Raw genomic sequence first — 19,779 nt, forward strand, 5'->3', positions numbered from 1 at the left:
ATACCAAAGGTATAGGTAATGGCTGGACGCAGTCTACGTTGTGTGCCCCACATGTTCTTCCAATGCGTTGGGGGTGTCACCTGTACCCCTTTCCTGTATCTGGACTGTACCATTGTAGATGGCAGCGAGGAGCTCACATGATGGAATGCTTATGAAAACCCAACAAATCGCCACACATGGTAAGTTCGATGTTGCGAAGAAGGATCCTAGCCTTCCTTCTCCGCTGGATAGGCTAGTTTTCTTTGAGCATGAATGCATTGCTCTTAATGTGCAAGAGTGCATGCGGGAGCTTCCCATAATGTGCCGTTGACATGGCAGAGTCCAGACACAGTTTACGGCCTTATCTGCCGTTTCTAAGAACAAAGCCACAGAGCCCAGGCTTCTTTGGCGATTAGCAGGTCAACAGTGAGACTTTGTGCTCCACCAAGCCGGTTTGGACATTCCTGCCTTCCTTGTCATCACAAGCAGGTGCTAGGTGGTAGCACATGCCCCAAACAGGGCCTTCCCCCTCTTTGCCAGGCTGTAGCTGGAATTTCAAAGACAAGTTCAACTCTGTCCCCCTGCCGGATTAATTGCTTCTCTCAGGCTCTTTTCTATCTCTCCCCCCACCCTTTGGCACTTAAAAGACATTGCAAGAGAGGCTGCCCACACCTCGGCCGTGGCCTTGGAATGTTGCATCGTGGTGATTGCATCGTGAGTCGAGGGGGACCATCTGCATGGAGAAGAGGGGTGGTGGTGTCCGGTTTGGGGTCCCCCAATCTTCTCCACAAGGTTTCTGTGAATCGTGCCCTCTCTCACCTGGCCCTGCTTCTTCTCTCCACTAATGTCCTTCTGTGTGTTGGTTTGTGTCCATCCTCTCCATTAACCCAAGCCAGAATGTTTTGCTGATGCATTGGGACATCTGTTTTTCCCCTTCTGGTTGACCAGGAAAAGTTTGGGAAGAAGAAGATTGGCCCCATCTTCCTTGCAAAGAGAGTGGATCTGATTTTGGGGGGTGGGATTGGGTAGGAAACAAGGAGGGGATCTGGCCCTCTCTCTCCTGAACTTTCATGCCAACGGACGAGAAAAACGAAAAGGGCCAAATGAATTTGTGGTATTAGCAATTGTGTGAATTGTTTAAGAGTAAATATAGCAGATGGGGGAGCCCAGTCCTGAGCAGAATTCTGGCAGGGGAGCTTCAGAAATGAATTCTGCCCTTTCTCACTTGCTATTCACACAATTGCAAAATGTGTGACAGGTGTCACATTGAGTTGGCCTCCCAGTTTCACATGAATCCTTCTGCAGATAAATATACCAGCTCTTGCTGGACAGCACCACTTTAGGTTTCAAGGGCAAAGGAGTTCATGACTGACTTCCCCCCTCCACTTAAGAAAATTTATCTGCATATGCGGTGCTGGCATGCCAGGCAGAAAAGCAGCCCCCCCCAAAAAGCTTCTCTTTGATCTGCTTTCCCCTCCAAGGGGAGTTAGTCCAGTTCTTGATTTTAAACTATCTGAGAGAGCACCCATACATCTAAGAAGCTTCCACTTGAAACCTGAAATGGTGCTGTCCCAGGAAGACCGCACCATTATTATGGTTATGTATTCATCTACTATACTGCCTTTCTGCTAAAGCACTCAAGGTGGTTCCTGTTTTGAAATAATGGTATGCAAGGTAATAGACAAACAGTGCAAAAGGAAAAGAGGAACGGGGAAGGAAGCAGTAAATAAGTCAGTTTGGGGACTTCATAGTCTCTCATGATTTCTCTCTATGAGCAGATTGGCTCTTTCTTTGTCTAAAGCAACCTTTCCCAGGCTGGTGCCCTCCTCATGCTTTGAACTACAACTCCCATTAGCTTCGGCCAGCATGGCCAATGGTCAAGGATGATAGGACTCTGAACCCATTACACATCTCCTTGGCCACTGTGAGAGCAGAATGCTGGACCAGATGGGCCTTTGGTCTGATCCAGAAATGGTCCTCCTTATGTTCTGGCTGGTCAGAAGAATGGATAGTGCTAAGGCTAGACAGAGCAATAGTCTGACTCAGTGTGAGGCAGCTTCAGATGCTCAGCGTTGGGATGATGCTGGTTGCTGGCATCTGGTGTCTTGGACACCACTTTCACTACACACATATACACAGGCCACATCTGCTTGCTTTCTCCTGTACAGAGATCAGAGCAACAGAGTAAACGTGCTACGAAGATGCTGCTGAATATCCCCCCCACCCCATGGTACCCAATTTCCTCCCACCCCATCTTGGCAACAGTTAGACTCCATAGACTGACTCTACCACACTGCGAGACTCTGCACATCGTCAAGACCACTTGCACATGAACTGGAGAATGCCCATTGCTGGAACTTGCCCAGCTCTGACCACCTTGTTCTGCCCATGGCACGACTTGGGAGTGTTCTGCTCCATGCCCTCTGTGCAGGTGTTGCAAGGGGAGGGTTGCCTCAGTGGTGTTTGTGATCCTGCTTCTTTTCCTCCTTGCCCCGCCCCTCCCCACAGCAGCCGGAAGAAGCCCCTGCGCCTGAGCTGTCCCCCGAGGCAGAGGAAGCAGAAAGCAGCGAGAACAAGGCCCAGCCCAAACGCCTGCATGTGTCGAACATCCCCTTCCGCTTCCGTGACCCGGACCTGCGGCAGATGTTTGGGGTGAGTCCTCTTTCCTGCTTCCCTACAACCTGAGTCATGTCGTGTGATGCTTTTTGTACGCAGTGATCTTTAATTCATCCTCCTTGCGGGTCTCTAGAGTAGGGAAAGTTCAGGGCTTGGTCTGGAATGGGTGTGTAAGGGCCCTTCAGCATCAATGGGCTGCCCAACATTGCTGGATGTTGACACTGTGGTGCCAACCCCAGCACTTTGCTGGATTTGGAGGTCTGGGGTGGCATGGTCATATTGCAGGGGTGGCTGAATCCAGTGGCATAGCGTGGGGGAGGTTTCCCCAGGGGCGGTTTCCCCAGGTGCAAAATTGTTAGGGGCACAGAATTTCAACACCCGGTGCTGTGCTCTTCTGTTGCTGGGTTCCGTCGAAAATGGCTTCTCCATGCAAACCAGGAAGTGACCTCTTCAGACAACAGAACAGCTTTTCTTTTCTTATCTCTGCAGCTGCGATCTCCTGGGTGACGTGGATGCTGTTAGGCAGTTGAATGTGAATGCGTAGTCTGCTTCCTCCCCTCCACTGTGTGGCTTTGGGCATTGGCAACCCATGTTCTGTCACTGGCTCAATATGTAGCCCTCTAGGTACTGTTAGGCCCCGATTTCCACAAGTCCCAACTGCATGGCCAATGGCCAAGGGTGATGTGAGTTGTAGACCAACAAAATAGGGAAGGCCACAGGTTCTCCACTGTTGCCACGTGGAATGCATAAGGAGATGCAGGTGCCATATTTTTGCTCAGGGAAAAGTTATGTATCCGGCCATGCTGGAGGATGGCTGAGTTGTAGGGGAAGCACTAAGTTTTGTATTAGACACTGTCATAAATTCATTACGCACGGTTTCTAGGGCAACAGGCTGTGTATTCTCTGTGTCAAAGACTGACTTTCCCCCTTTTCCCCCTAGCAATTTGGAAAGATCCTGGACGTGGAGATCATCTTTAATGAGCGTGGCTCCAAGGTATGGAAATGCTAGTTGCCAAGAAGGGGTGGAGAGGTGTGGGGACAAGAAAGCCAGGGTCTGCTGGGCAAAGCTGAGCAATTTCTATGCCAGGGATGGGAAACCTCTGCCCCTCCAGACATTGCTGGCTCGTAAATCCCATTGTTCCTGGCCACTGGCCTTGCTGATGGGAGTTGAAGTCCAACAGCATCTTGAGGGCCACAGCTTCCCCATCCCTAGTCGATGGTCTCACAGACACACTGTACAAGTGCAGGATTTGATGTTGATCAAGTGGCCAACTTGGTGCCTATGGGAAGCCCACAAGCAAAGCTAGAATGTGGTAGCACACTGTGTTGCCCTCTCCCCATTAGCCATTCCACTCTGGTAGGGACTTTGCCGTCTTTCCATTGCTGGGCTAAAAGCATCCTGGTGGCATAATTACCTGGCAGGGGGGACACCATGATCATGAAGATCATGTCAGGATTTCAGCCTACTCTTGAGTAGGACCCTGGCAGAGACACATGCCCGACTGGCATGTTCCGTCCCTCCTGGTCGATCGTTTGGGAGGTTCATAAGCTTTCTTCAACCTGAACATCACAGTGGCCGATGCCAACCGACATTGGCACACTTAGGGATCCACAGAGTTTGCACAGCATGCGCGTGACAGACCTCAGCAACTCAGCATGTTGGCTAATCTACTTTATTTACATATAAACATACACGGAGCACTGCAACATGGCTCCCTTTCTCTCTAGCATCAGACAGCAAAGAGAAAAAGAACAAAGGACAATATTCCCATTTCATGGAACACAGTAACACAAACATCCTGTCTCCGTCACTTCCCTTCCCACTCTGTGGAGTCAAAACATACACCGTCATGTGATAGACAAAAATCCCATGATTGCAATCATGGAGCAGGAATTCTAACATTCTGGTAGGGATCTTGCTGTCTTTCCATCGCTGGCCTAAAAGCATCCTGGCGGCATATTTACCTGGCAGGGGAGACACCATGATCATGAAGAATCTTCTCTCTTAGGGCTTTGGCTTTGTCACCTTTGAAAACAGTCAGGATGCTGACCGGGCACGGGAGAAGCTGAACAGCAGCATTGTGGAAGGAAGGAAGATTGAGGTAAGAATTTACCGTGTTCTCAGCATAAATGCCTGTGGTCATTTCAGTACCCTCATGCTATGGGCTCTTGCCTGGGAGCTTAAGCTGTTGGAAGGGGAAGATGCTCAGTCCCTAAAAAAAGGAGGTCCCTTGATCAGTGAATACCATATATGCTAATACTGAACTAAATTTTCCAAGTGCTAGTACTTGTACCATCCACATACAAAAGAGAAATATCAGCGGGGGGTTTTTTTTGCAGAGGTATATATAAAAAAATACTTCTGGAGAATCCCCCACAGCCTTAGTTTTAAAAACAATTTTTTTAAAAAACCCTATCTTTAGTAGTTGTTCTTTTGTTGTGTAGTGTAGTGTTTTTAATGTTATTTTAGTCGAGTTTATGTAAACTGCCTTGGGACTCTGGCACAGTGCCAGATTTACGTATAAGGTAAACAAGCTATAGCTTAGGGCTCCACTTTCTTGGGGGCCCCCCAAAAGTGTAAAGGAAAAAAACACTGGATGTCAATTTCCAAAATAAAAGATAAAAAACAAATAAAATAAAACCTGCACACAGCAACAGTGTTTTGTGTTGTGTAGGCTCCTATGATGTAAATAATGGGCCCCATCTGCTAGCCTGCTCCCTAAAATATCACTGGTTTGCTTATTTCTATATATTGGGTGCCTACATTCTTCATGTGCAAATGGCTTTAGATACGTATTAGGTCCATAAATTACCATATAGCATATATTCAACATAAAAAACAGCGACAATTTGTTGTTGGCAAAGGACAGCTGGACATATAAAGGGCCCCATTACCTGTAGTAGCTTAGGGCCTCATCAAACCTAAATCCAGCCCTGCTCATGCGGAAGGCAACTCCTTAAATAAATAAGGACTCAGCATGCTCAGTGCACGTGGAGGGACCAGAAAAAAACAAGTGAGGGGTAGAATGGAGTGCTTGGAACAGAAGCACCCCACGCGGCAGCAGTTTGCATGTTCAGACCCAGAGACCTCCCCCCTAAATAAATTTACACATTACTCAAATTTTAGTTTTGGTTTTTGGCAGAATTTGGGCCAGAACTTTATTGAGTGGTTGCAGGCAGCGCTGACCCAGGGTACCAGCATAGGTCAGCCAAGGGTGAACACCTGGGAAGGTGAAAAGCTGGGTACAGACTCTGTTCACCACCCAGATGCCCCCCTGGACTCAGGTACGGGCACAACCCTCTCTCAGGGGTTGACCAAACCACCGAGTCCCTGGATTCCTTTAACGGAATACCCTTCACATAGGGATGGCGAGAGCGTTCCCCCATCCCTATCACCTGAACCAGTGCCTATCCGCAACCTTACAAGTTGCGACGATTTGCTACGCGGCAGGAGAAACCCAAATGGCAACAGCCAATCAGCCAAGTGGGGAAATTCCTGCCGTGCCCCTGTCCCAACGACAGATGACAGCATAGCAAGGTCAATCGCACAAAGCCCTAAAATTAGGGAGAGGTGGGCGGGTGTTCCGAATGCACGAGCCGAAAGAGGAAGCTCTGGGTCACGTTCATGGGTATAAATAGGTCCCTTGATCCATTTGGACTGCGCCCCATTGGTCAGATTGAACCCAACATTGAGGGAACTACCAATCGGGTGTTGTGGCTGACCTATCTAACCCACCCACAACACAGGAGGTCAGTCTCCAGGTCTCACCGTAACATGTGCCCTCTTTTAGGGTGGACACAATTCGTCATGGGCCCTGCTCTTCTTGTTTGCCCACCAGGCAGGATCCTGTATAACTACGTGTGAATGTGCATATGTGCACATGTGAGGAATAGCTGGGGTGCTCAGATATTGGACAAGCCTTACCTGCCCGAATCCCCTCTTCTGCACAATGATCAAAGGTGAAGAATCCCTGACCTCACTTGCCTTTCGGCGTGCCAGGAACACCACACAGGCACAAATAGGCTCTGTTTAGGGAAGCTTTTAATGTTTGATGTATTACAGTATTTTAATATTTTTTTGGAAGCCGCCCAGAGTGGCTGGGGAAGCCCAGCCAGATGGACGGGGTATAAATAATAAATTATTACACACACACACACATGAATCCACCTTAACTCAAAGCCCTTAAGAGCCTTGTCAAAATCATCACTGTGTGGCTATCTATTTACTTGTCCCACTTCTTTGGAGAAAAAGAAGAAGAAGCTAACAGCAACTTGTTATGCATATGGCCTCACTTCCTGCTTCCTTTTCCCATCCAGGTCAACAACGCCACAGCCCGTTTAGTCACCAAGAAACCACCGGCGGCACCAGTGGTGAATGGTAGGTAGAAGCTGGAATAAAAATAGCAACAATACATTTAGTTTATGATTCACTTGCCACATAGTAATTCTCCAAACAGCTCACATATTTTTAAGAGCATTTTAAAAACAAAAAACCCCCACCAATACATAGGGGTAAGTACTATACAATAATCAGAGCCGTCTTTCCTATTGGGCTTACTGGCGCGTTGCGCCAGGGTGTTGGCCTGTCAGGGGCGCCCCAGCGAGTGGGGGAGCTGCGCGGCTTTGCCGGCGGCCTCCCCTTTCCCTGCACGCCCGCCAGCTGTGCCCTGTCAACCATATGGCTGGTGGGTGTGCAGCTTGCCCCCCAAGCCTCCGTGGGAGGAGAGCAACTCTGGAAAATGGAGGGCGGGGGCCCGGAGGGGTCTTTGAACCATGGCGCCAGATATGCTTAAGGCAGCTCTGACAATAATCAAAATGCAGGATGCGGGTGGTGCTGTGGTCTAAACCTCTTGGGCTTGTCAGACAGAAGGTTGGCGGTTCGAATCTGCACAATGGGGTGAGCTCCCGTTGCTCTGTCCCAGCTCCGTTTGGAAGCACACCAGTGCAAGTAGATAAATAGGTACCACTGCAGTGGGAAGGTAAACGGAGTTTCTGTGTGCTCTGGCTTCCGTTGTTCTGTTGCACCCAAAGCAGTTTAGTCATGCTGGCCACATGACCCAGAAAGCTGTCTGTGGACAAACGCCAGCTCCCTCGGCCTGAAAGCGAGATGAGCACCACAACCCCATAGTTGCCTTTGACTGGACTTAACCATCCAGGGGTCCTTTACCTTTTACCTTTACAATAATCAAACAACAGACAATAAAACAACAGCAAAACATATACAGTGGTACCTTGGGTTAAGAACTTAATTTGTTCTGGAGGTCCGTTCTTAACACGAAACTGTTCTTAACTTAAGGTACCACTTTAGCTAATGGGGCCTCCCGCTGCTGCTGCGCCGCGGAGACGATTTCTATTCTCACCCTGAAGCAAATTTCTTAGCCCAAGGTACTATTTCTGGGTTAGCGGAGTCTGTAACCTGAAGCATCTGTAACCCGAGGTACCACTGTAACTTGTAAACAGCAAAATCATCATAACTGCTTCGTTAAGGATAGGGGCATGACTACCTGAAAATAGTAATGAAGATGGGACAAGTTTTTTCTCTGAGCCTTTCCTTGTTTTTCTGTGTCCATTTAGGATGGAAGATCAATCCTATGGTTGGCGCTGTCTATGCCCCTGACCTGTACACAGGTAAATCCCCATCTCTTTGCTATTACTTTCCCCTCCTAAACTTCCACCAAGTTCCACATTTCTGCCTTCCTTTCTCATTCACCACCTACCAAAGACCCCAAATCCTGTACGGATTTATTTAGGGCATTTGCTTGGAATAAAATAAGTTCTATTTTATGATCCCATTTACTTACAATCCCACACTGGACTAGCCCTTCCATGACTTAGAATGAGATTTCTGTGATCATTATAAAGCAATACTAAACAGTCATATGTATAATAATAACAATAATAATAGTGTCAGATGTATGCACCATTTGCCTCAGACTCCAAAATTTTGTGGGTTGGCTCTGTGCCTGTTCAGTGGACTTATCTAGCACCAAACCAGAATACAAGGTTTAGCATTTCTACCCCTGGAATTTTCTCGTTCGTTTGGGGCTCAAGGGGCTGAAGAGCAGAGAGTTGTTTGGCTCTCCCATCCTGATTTGTGCACAGTGCTTCGCTGCTGTTTATTGTACCTCTAGGGAGGCTTCCCAGCTGAGTTGAAGCAGTCTGTGTTGTCAGGCTGACAGAGATCCAGCTGGAACATGCTGGGTTTGGTCTTTTTTTTTGAACGTGTATGTGTATAATTTCCTAAGGCCTCAGGAGTATCAAGACTAGCATTCCTGAGGCGTCCCTCAGCTAGGGATGTGGGGAAAGCTCATCAAAAACAGGAGCATCAATTGCTGCAGTTTGCTTGTTTGTGCAAGGTGAGGCGCTAAAATCATGCAAGAAGAATCATGCAACAATTCTTGGCTATCTTTTTTTCTTTTTAGTCTGTAAACGTCAGTGTTTTTGACATTCTCCTTTCATTGAAATCAGCTGCTTAATTCATTGTGCTAGTTACAACCTCAGTGGAGAACGAGGGAATTGTTGGAAGAAGCGGAACCGTAGAGGAAGAGGAACAGCCCCAATTGTGGCGAAAACAGGATGGGACAGAAATGGTTGCCTCCTTATATCCTTAGATCCAACGCTGGCTGAACATCTCAGTCGTGGCTGAAATTCTTTGGTGGCTTCTCAGAATCCTGTTCTAGGGCTTCCTCTCTCTCTCTCTCCTTATTTGAAAAGTGCTTTGGGCCACCCACTCCTCCTTTAAGTCACCCAGTTCCACTGAGCTCATGATCAAGTTTGCCTCCACCATTTCTGCCCCTAGTGGAATATGCACCCTCCATTATGGACAGAGCAAGCTCCAGCTGCCTAGACGCACTCCCTGGCCTTGGGGACATCTCTTTCTTATTAGGCAAAGTCCATAGAAGGCAAAGGGATGTGGGTGGCGCTGTGGGTTAAACCACAGAGCCTAGGGCTTGCTGATCGGAAGGTTGGCGGTTTGAATCCCTGCGGCGGGGTGAGCTCCTGTTGCTCTGCCCCAGCTCCTGCCAGCCTAGCAGTTTGAAAGCACAAAGTGCAAGTAAATAAATAGGTACCACTCCAGCGGGAAGGTAAACGGCGTTTCCGTGCGCTGCTCTGAAGTGGCTTAGTCATGCTGGCCACATGACCTGGAAGCTGTACGCTGCCTCCCTCAGCCAGCAAAGCGAGATGAGCACTGAAACCCCAGAGTCATCCACGACTGGACCTAATGGTCAGGGGTCCCTTTACCTTTACCTTAGAAGGCCAAGAATGAGGGCAGGAAGTGCCACCTGAATAATCCTGGCACCACGTCATTTCCATTCCTGCTACCCGACTTGAATGTGACTTTTATTGTGGAGAATAATTAGCAAGCTGCTTTGAGAGCCTCCCGGGGCTATAAAGTGGGATATAAGTATTGGAAATAAATGCATTGATATCCTTCTCCATCCCATCTAGTGGCGAGCATCCCTTACCCCATGATGGCACCAGCTGCCCTGGCATATCGTGGGGCTCTGCGAGGGCGTGGCCGAGCTGCCATCTATAACCCCATTCGAGCAGCTCCTGCCCCTTCTCCAGTTCCAGCCTACGGCAGGTGAGAGGCGGAGACTGGGGGACAGCTTCTATAGCCCTAAAAATAGGTCCTGAAGTCTGGAGGTTTTGCTAAAAGTCCCCCTAAAAATCTTTGCAACAAGCAAATATGTTTTTATTAAATTGGCACAAAGAAAGAGAGAAATGAGCCCAAGTCACTTGGGGACCAGGCCATTGCTGGTATTCGGCCCCTAGCAGATTACACCCGAGAGAATGTGGCCCTTAACAAGGAAAAAAGCTTTATTTCTTTCCTCTGTTCATTTGGAATATCTTAAACTGCTCTTTATCATAATCAGTCTCACAGTGGAATATAAAACCTCAATCAAGTAAAACAGATGCAAATATAACAATCCACTGAATGCAGGCATGGCCAAACTTGGCCCTCCAGCTGTTTTGGGACTACAACTCCCATCATCCCTAGCTAACAGAACCAGTAGTCAGGGATGATGGGAATTGTAGTCCCAAAACAGCTGGAGGGCCAAGTTTGGCCATGCCTGACTTAATGGCAACAATGGGTAAAATGGACTTCTTGCAGTTAGGAAAGTAACTGGGAAATGCATTGAAAAGTGTGGAATTAATGGCTTAACAGGAAGACATATAAATATCCCATGAAGAAATCTGAATGAATGCAGGCCGAATGCTCGTTGTCATTTAACCTTCTCCTAAAAAAATTGGAAAGTACTTCTCCAAATTTCCTAATCCAGTTTGTCAATAAATCAATCAGTAAAAATTGAGGGAAATTTTATTAAGTTAATTATTAAGGGGAAGTTTGCACATAAATGTGTACGTTACTGAAAGTAATATCCAAAAAATGCCTTATATTAGCAGAAACGGCTTGGAAAAATGCATACCATATATTAGTCACAAATGTGTGTATTAGGAGAAATGTGCTTGAAAACACTTTTTTGAGTAGGTGCATTTTTTTAATGCATGAGAATATGCAGAAATGGGGCAAACTGAATTTAAGAATAGAACAATAAGAAACTAAGAAAAACCCAGATTGACAGATTTATCACCCCCCGTTGATAAGATGGCCAAGGTAGAGGACCATCTGTGCTGATTTCCTTTTTCTTTTCCCACCTAGTGTGCTCTATCCAGACAGTCTGTATGGCTCTGACCTCTACGTAAGTCTTTACCTGGGTTTCTTTGGGTTTTAGGGTTCAAAGGTCCTGGGTATGTGCTGGCGCCAGTTACCTGAGAGTAGAGAAAACAGAGTGGGTTGGGGACTGGCTTCATGGGTTTTGCAAGGCAAAGGTCAATGTTGTTCTTTGGGGGTGCATCTCTCAGGGCAGGTGAGCTAGCAAAATAGTGCTGCAAAACTGGCAGGACCCACAAAATTGGGTAGAACGAAGGATTGCCTTGAAAACAAGATGGCATGAGAAATGAGGAACATGAGGATCTTCCTTTTAGAGGCAAGAGCTTTGGTCCATCTGCTGTCTACTGGCAGTGGTTCTCCAAGGTTTCAGGCAGGGGAACTTGGCACCTCTGCGTACAAAACAGATGGTTTCCCCCTGAGCTACAGCTCTTCCTCTAAGGCTGGGGCAGTGGGGAGGTATGGGTGGGATGAAGGAAAAGGGCATTGAGCCACGTGCAAGTCTGGGTGATCCAGCATGAGAATTGCTCCTGATTTGGGGGGTTTCATGTGGGCCTGAAAGAGTGGGACTCCATCCTTTAAGACTGTATTTTATCTATTGAAGAGCCGTCCAGAGACTGCATCTTGTTGGGTGGCCATGCACGTGTAGTTAATAAATTAACAGTAATAACAAATAGAGTGTCATGTACTGTAGAGGTTTTGTGAACTAACATCACGCATAAGACTGTGTGCACAGCGTAGACCTCGTGCAAACATCTGGTGGCTAGGCAGGTCTCTGAAATGCAAAATCAGTGCACTAGTGGATGGCCCAGGGGCAAAGTTCTTGCGTAAGAAGAAGCAGAAAAGGGGCATGGGTTCTCTGTGGGTCAAACTGCGAGGTGAGTTCCAGTGGCCGCTCTTTATCACGATTCAGAAAGGGGGGAAGAAGGTGCCTGGAGGAAGACTTTTGTTTTCTTTTGAAGAACTGGAGACGGGGCGGCCTTCAAGAATCATGCACGATGGACTATTGAATTGAATTGAATCTTTGAATTGCAGGGTTATCCTGCAGCTTACAGAGTCGCCCAGACGCCTGCAGCTGCAGCAACAGCAACAGCTTATAGCGATGGGTAAGTTTGAGACAGATTGTGTGCCTTGTCCAATCACCCTAGAGCATGGGTAGGCAAACTAAGGCCCAGGGCCGGAGCCGGCCCAATCACCTTCTCAATCCGGCCTGCAGACGGTCCGGGAATCAGCATGTTTTTACATGAGTAGTTATCTCCAGCTTGGACTACTGCAATGCGCTCTTTGTGGGGCTACCTTTGAAGGTGACCCAGAAACTACAACTAATCCAGAATGCAGCAGCTAGACTGGTGACTGAGACCACATAACACCGGTCTAGAAAGACCTACATTGGCTCCCAGTACGTTTCCGAGCACAGTTCAAAATGTTGGTGTTGACATTTAAAGCCCGAAACGGCCTCGGCCCAGTATACCTGAAGGAGCGTCTCCACATCCATTGCTCTGCCCGGACGCTGAGGTCCAGCTCCGAGGGCCTTCTGGCGGTTCCCTCACTGCCAGGAGCAAAGCTACAGGGAACCAGGCAGAGGGCCTTCTCGGTAGTGGCGTCCGCCCTGTGGAACGCCCTCCCACCAGATACCAAAGAGAAAAACTACCACCTGACATTTAGAAGGCATCTGAAGGCAGCCCTGTTCAGGGAAGTTTTTAATTTGTGACATTTTAATGTATTTGTAATCTTTGTTGGAAGCCACCCAGAGTGGCTGGGGAAACCCAGCCAGATGGGCGGGGTACAAATAAATCATCATCATTATCATCTCTGGGTTATTTGTGGGGCATAGGAATTTGTTCATTTCCCCCCAAAAAATATAGTCCAGCCTCCCACAAGGTCTGAGGGACAGTGGACCGGTCCCCTGCTGAAAAGGTTTGCTGACCCCTGTCTTAGAGGCTTATCTGATTATCTCCTTTCTCGGGTCTTTTGCTTCACAGGTATGGACGGGTCTACACTACCGCCGACCCCTATCACCACACCGTGACCCCCGCCTATGGAGTCGGTGCTATGGTGAGTCACTGCGTTAATGGCCAGGCGTATCGCATCCCCATCACAGAATCACAAAGCATGGAAGACCATGTGTGCGCAATCACCTGCTGCAAGGCAGGAGCAGCTCAGGCGATTTAGTTCCCAGCAATGTAAGCTTTGAGCAGGCAGAGTGGAGGAAGTTGCTTCAAAAGCAGCAGTTTAGCTTCAGAAGATAAATGCAAGTGAGGCATTTATCCTGTGGGGCTGAGCTGGCTTTTTGGTGGCTCCTTCATAAAAAGGTTGGGAAATGTCTGCCTGTTTGGAGTGAGGGCTGTGCTTTCTGAATTGGCTTTATTTGCCCTTGATGATGTCAGCCTGCAGCCAAACTGGTTATGCAGAATTGCAGTATTGTTCCATTTACTGCCTGTACTGTGATTCAGTCGTTGCCCATGTGACTGACAGAGGACAAGGAGGAAGACGTAGTGATTAGAAGATTGTGTCTAGCTGCAACAGGGTAAATAATGAGCTGGATCCATGTTTGTTGCGGGTAGTTCCTGATGAAATCTGTGGGACTTTGAAGTCATGACTAACTAGTCCCACTGATGTCAATGGGGCCAAATTTAAGCAATAGGAGTTAAAGTTCTGTGCTCACTTACTTGGGAGTAAGTCCCACTGAACTGTATGGGATATATTTCTGAATACACATATAGGATTGCTCTGTCAGAATGGATTCAACCCAATGTCTGCAAACATGAGCATGAGCAGTAATTTCAGCTTTAAAATCATAGTGGGGGACGATTTGGCTTGGCTCTTTTTATATATATAAAAAAAGAGGAGGAAGGAATACACAAACAAACAAACAAACAAACAAACAAACAAACAAACGGCTGTTTAATGAACTACCATAATGTAATCATAGATCAAAAGAATATAGCTGTTCGTACAAGGGACTAGGACAGCAGTAGGTTTTCCATGAAGGATCAGAAACAGAAAAGCAAAAGTCATTAAAACCAAACTCTGGTGTGCTTTTTAAAGCGAGGATCATCATAGATATGTGAAAATTCTCATCGCAATACTGGGTGTAGCTTGACTGCGTCCCTGAAAAATGCCCAGCAGATGGCAGTGTTTACCTGTCTATTAAGGGTCTTCTACTTTTTCAAATGCCAACCTAGCAGTTCGAAAGCACCCCCGGGTGCAAGTAGATAAATAGGGACCGCTTACAAGCGGGAAGGTAAACGGCGTTTCCGTGTGCGGCTCTGGTTCGCCAGAGCAGCGATGTCACGCTGGCCACGTGACCCGGAAGTGTCTTCGGACAGCGCTGGCCCCCGGCCTCTTGAGTGAGATGGGCGCACAACCCTAGAGTCTGGCAAGACTGGCCCGTACGGGCAGGGGTACCTTTACCTTTACCTTACTTTTTCAAATAACAAGCATGTACAATCCCTGTTCCTTTTGCTTCTGTGTGGGATTCGTTTCGATGCTTTGTTTGGCAGCTTAAAAAGTTCTGACGGAAACGAAACAGTGCGTTGAGCTTGTGCATAACGTTGTAAATTAGAAATGTCACCGTGTCTGATTTAGCCCAAACTTCTGACCTGAGGACAGCCATGCAACCCCCCAAAGTAGGGTGGTTGGTGGGAGTTCTATATTGCATGTGAAGGGGAAGCCTAGACAGACAGGAAGCATGGGTCTCTTGGGCTTCCTGTCCTCTGTATCTTCCTTTCAAATAATCTAGAGCTGCAGGCATCTTATTCGTTGGGGAAGACAGCCCCCAAGAGGAATTCTGGGGAATGGAAAGGAAGAGGGTAGGACAGTTCTTCCTATCTGGCTCAACTTTCTGTTACCCACCCAAGGCTTTTTTTTAAAAACCCAACAACTTGAGGGTGCCATGGCGCTCACATAAGGTGTATTCTTGATTTATGTGGATTTATGAGGGATGAATTGTGAGAATGTTCCTATTTTTAGGCAGAGAGCTAAAATAGATTATGATGGTGATCCTATACACCAGTAGGGCATGCTTTCAATAAAGATCCATCTTTAGTTAAAACAGTGCCATCCATGCAGAAGAGGGAAGGTACTGAATGGTTTAGAGAGGGACCCCAAAGTTTGTAGAAATGCAACACACACATGGATAGGAGATAATTAGGACTTAGCAGGTTCAGTGGCCATGGAAAACTGACTGGGAGAGAGTGTAGAAAACTGTTGGTGGTGGTGGAAGAAGAATGGAATAACCTGGGGAAAGGGGCATGGATGGAATACTGAACAGAAGTGCTCTACACTGCAACATTTTGTTGCGGATCCTATGTAATTTCTACAATGCAGACACCTGCACTTTATTTTACTACTACTACTATTACTATATTATTTATACCACGCCCATCTGGCTGGGCCTCCCCAGCCACTCTGGGCAGCTCCCCACGGAATATTAAAAACACGATAAAACATCAAACATTAAGAACTTCCCTAAACAGGGCTGCCTTCAGATGTCTTCTAAAAGTCAGATAGTTGCTTATCTCCTTGACATCTGATGGGAGGCCGTTCCACAGGGAGGGCACCACTACCAAGAAGGCCCTCTGCCTGGTTCTCTGTAACCGCATATCTTGCAGTGAGGGAACCGCCAAAAGGCCCTTGGAACTGGACCTGAGTGTCCAGGCTGAACGATGGGGGTGGAGATGCTCCTTCAGATATACTGGGCCATTTAGGACTTTAAAGGTCAACACCAACACTTTGAATTGTGCTCAGAAATGTAATGCTTGTAAATAGACAAGTCCCCGCAGAGTTCCCAGTTTAAACAGGTCTTGAAAGACCTACACTGGCTCCCAGTACGTTTCCGAGCACAATTCAAAGTGTTGGTGTTGACCTTTAAAGCCCTAAACGGCCTCGGCCCAGTATACCTGAAGGAGCATCTCCACCCCCATCGTTCAGCCTGGACATTGAGGTCCAGCACCGAGGGCCTTCTGGCGGTTCCCTCGCTGCAAGAAGCCAGGTTACAAGGAACCAAGCAGAGGGCCTTCTCAGTAGTGGCACCCGTCCTGTGGAATGCCCTCCCACCAGATGTCAAAGAGAAGAACAACTACCAGACTTTTAGAAGACATCTGAAGGCAGCCCTGTTTAGGGAAGCTTTTAAAGTTTAATAGACTATTGTATTTTAATATTCTGTTGGAAGCCGCCCAGAGTGGCTGGAGAAACCCAGACAGATGGGCGGGCTATAAATAATAAATTATTATTAATATTAAATTATTATAATAAAACTGTAGGAGGTACCAGAGGAGGAGGAGAAGATAGCAAGAGGGATTCCGTGACATATAGGCTTTGCTACAGGAGGTGATGAGGATTAAGAAGTCAACATAGCTTTGTTTTGCTAACTCCTTCTTGTCTTATTATTTTGACGTTTCCTCCTGTACAACTTTCCCCTCACACGCCTGCTCCCTCTCTTTCCGGCAGGCCAGCTTGTACCGAGGTGGATGCAACCGTTTCACTCCGTACTGAGGGACCAAGCCCTGGCGCTGAGCATCTTGGAGGCACCTGTGAGCTGATGGCACAGGTGGTGGGACCTGGCGCTGAGAACCTTGCGTGTGTTTGTGTGTGTGGTGTATATGTGTGCGAGAGGAAGGCAGGCAGGTGATCAGTGAAGATACCTCTCAACCAGCAGGACACTAATTCTGGGTGACAGTCAAATGACGACAGCTCAGGTGTTTCCTCCAGTCTCTTCAAAGCCTTTGTCGTTACTCACAAACTCTGGCCTCTCCTGTGTTTTGCTGTTGGGCAGAGGCCAGCGGTTGGATGGTCGACACAATTCAGATGCAGGGCAAACTGAAAACGGGCTACCACAGCTAGGTTACAGGATTGGCAAGGTGCATAGGATGAAATCCAGTTCACTTTGCGGCAGTGGGGCAAGTAGGGCCTAGGCAAAAGCCATTCCCTGGAGTTCTCTGTGATAGATCAGATCTCCTTTGTGTCCTTCCACCACAACCATAAACCAGTTTCAAAGCAGTTTAAATAGTTATGGCGCCTGATTATGGAATCTTGAGGAGGATTGGAGATTCAAAGATAGAATAGCGTATTTCTTCAACCAAGGAGATTCAGGCCCTTCGATTTTGGCAGATGGACTGGGGAACTGTGAGAACAAAAACGGATTCCAGACTAGTTTTGGATTTCAATTCGCCTTCACTACAACACGTGCATCAGTTATGGCTTCCCTACGAATCCTGGGAAGTGTAGTTTTGAAAATGCTGAGAATTCTCTGCTTGTGGTTCCTAAGCCCGTCCCAGGCCACAATTCCCAGGGTTCCTGGGGTATAGTCCTCTCCCCCACCCCGTGTTATAGATCTGCCATATGGTTTAGCCAGCAGAGGTTCAGAATCATCGGTGCAAGGGGTGGACTTTGGTAGTCTTTCATAATATGGCATCCTGTGCAAGGCCAAAAAATGGCACCCCCAAATTGATCTTCTCAGTTCTGGATCTTCTCAGTTTTGCACCCCCTTGGCTTGGCAGGGGATCTGACTGTACCACCCTAAATCTGGCGCTGATCTGTCTCTATCTGTCTCTGGAGTTCTCCCCTTCCTTCTCTCATTCCCTGTCCTTTCCCTCTTCTTTGGTTGCTCTTTTATAAATATATATTTTCTTCATGCTGCACTCATACTGTATTCTTTTGTGCTCTCCTGCACTTCTGATCTGCTTTGGGTATCAGCTCATGATAGGATAGCGGCTCAAGCCAGCCTCTTACTTTTCTGTGAAAACTTTGAGACTATTTTTTTTATCAGAGCCAGGGGTAAATCACAGTATATTTTTATAAATATTGCTTCCCTATTTTTTATTCTTTTGTGTATCTATCTACAGTGGAATCTCCGGATACGAACTTAATTCGTTCTGGGGGTCTGTATGTACCCCGAAAAGTCCGCATCTAGAGGTGCTGCCTCTGCGCATGCGCGCAGAGTGCTTCTGTGCATGCGCAAAGCACACAGAGTATACACTTCCGGGTTTGCCACGTTCACAACCTGAAAGTTAAGTTACCTGAAGGTAACGTAACGCGAGGGTCCACTGTATATCTAATGGCCATGATGCAGCAAAATGGCTTTGTGTGCAGGGCTTAGTAGCACAGGTTTTCCTTGCACAGAAAAAAACAAATGAACTCAAGCAGGGCTTCTATGCCATGTGTTGAACCTGTTCAACAATCAGGCGCTGTTTTGAAGGACCCTCCAGTGCACATCATATTGTGCAAGAGTTTTGCATATCTGTGCATAGAGAAGGATGTGCGCGCACACCCATGTATGTATATATTCACACATTCTTCTGGATCTCAGCCAATTCTGCGTCAAATATCAAACTTAGGTTAGACACTATTCCAAGTCCCATTGATCTGAATGTGCTCAATGGTTTCCCATTCAAATCCTTAGGACTTTATAAAAGTACCTAATTTTGCCTGGATTTCCCCCTAAAAAATAAAATAAAAAGTTTTTTTCCCCCCGGGGCTGGGGTTTTGACTCATTCATTTTTTAAAAAAACCAAACCAAGCTGGGAATGTTTATAGCTGGAAAAGAAATTCTGATATTATTTTAAAAACACAAAAGAGACAATCCAAAAAGAAGTCCTAGAAACTGATGACACAAGGAGTTTCCGATGAAGCAAAAGGGCATTAAAGAACTCAGTGCAGAGTGGAAGCCTAAGGAATGTTAAAGCTAAAGATAAAGGGACCCCTGACCATTAGGTCCAGTCGTGGCCGACTCTGGGGTTGCGGCGCTCATCTCGCTTTATTGGCCGAGGGAGCCGGCATACAGCTTCCGGGTCATGTGGCCAGCATGACTAACCTGCTTCTGGCGAACCAGAGAAGCACATCAAAATGCCGTTTACCTTCCCGCCAGAGTGGCACCTATTAATCTACTTGCACTTTAATGTGCTTTCGAACTGCTAGGTTGGCAGGAGCAGGGACCGAGCAACGGGAGCTCACCCTGTCACGGGGATTCGAACCGCCGACATTCTGATCGGCAAGTCCTAGGCTTTGTGGTTTAACCCACAGCGCCACCCAAGGAATGTTACGAGGCAGTTTAAAAACAGAACAAAGACAAAACTGGAGTGCATCTCAGCAGCTAATTCCTTTCCCTTTGAAGCATGCTGAACCCAAAGCAGAAGCCATTTCTGTTTCTAGCAATTTGCTTTCCACGTATTTCTGGGCTTAGGTGTCTGGCAGTGCCTGTTCACAGTGCAATATCTCAGGGAAACCTTTCTATATAGATGCTTGTTCTTTTTTTCACTGTTTCCTTGTTACTGTAATAAAATCCTGATTCTGGCTAATTTCTTTTACTCTGCCTCTTTTACTTCCTTCTCCTTCTCCTCCTCCTCTTCCTCCTCTGTTGCTGTTGCTGCCTACTTCCTCTTGTCCGGAATGAAGGCCACATCCAAACCAAACATTTAAACCTTTTTAAGAGTTGTGGCTTCCCCCAAAGAATCCTAGGAACTGTAGTTTATTAAGGAGAGTTGTTTGAAGCCCCCCCCCCAACAAACTAC

At 47.2% G+C, this 19,779-nt stretch overlaps 1 protein-coding gene across 3 annotated transcripts in view; it reads left to right on the plus strand.

The window, feature by feature from the left end:
* Positions 1-19,566, plus strand: part of LOC309516024 (RNA binding protein fox-1 homolog 1-like) — a 42,148-nt gene extending 22,582 nt beyond the window's left edge. For 2 of the 3 annotated variants that reach the window (XM_082194491.1, XM_082194493.1), the window contains exons 3-12: positions 2,488-2,631; positions 3,536-3,589; positions 4,605-4,697; positions 6,913-6,973; positions 8,170-8,223; positions 10,045-10,180; positions 11,261-11,300; positions 12,305-12,375; positions 13,252-13,324; positions 16,721-19,566. In XM_082194491.1, the coding sequence (XP_082050617.1) occupies positions 2,488-2,631; positions 3,536-3,589; positions 4,605-4,697; positions 6,913-6,973; positions 8,170-8,223; positions 10,045-10,180; positions 11,261-11,300; positions 12,305-12,375; positions 13,252-13,324; positions 16,721-16,765 (771 nt within the window). In that variant the 3' untranslated portion in view covers positions 16,766-19,566. The remainder of the gene's footprint in view (positions 1-2,487; positions 2,632-3,535; positions 3,590-4,604; positions 4,698-6,912; positions 6,974-8,169; positions 8,224-10,044; positions 10,181-11,260; positions 11,301-12,304; positions 12,376-13,251; positions 13,325-16,720) is intronic. The other variant, XM_082194492.1, reaches the window with a different exon arrangement.
* Positions 19,567-19,779: the final 213 nt, after the last annotated feature.

Source organism: Podarcis vaucheri, assembly GCF_965113315.1.
Source record: "Podarcis vaucheri genome assembly, chromosome: 13".
Lineage (NCBI taxonomy): Eukaryota > Metazoa > Chordata > Lepidosauria > Squamata > Lacertidae > Podarcis > Podarcis vaucheri.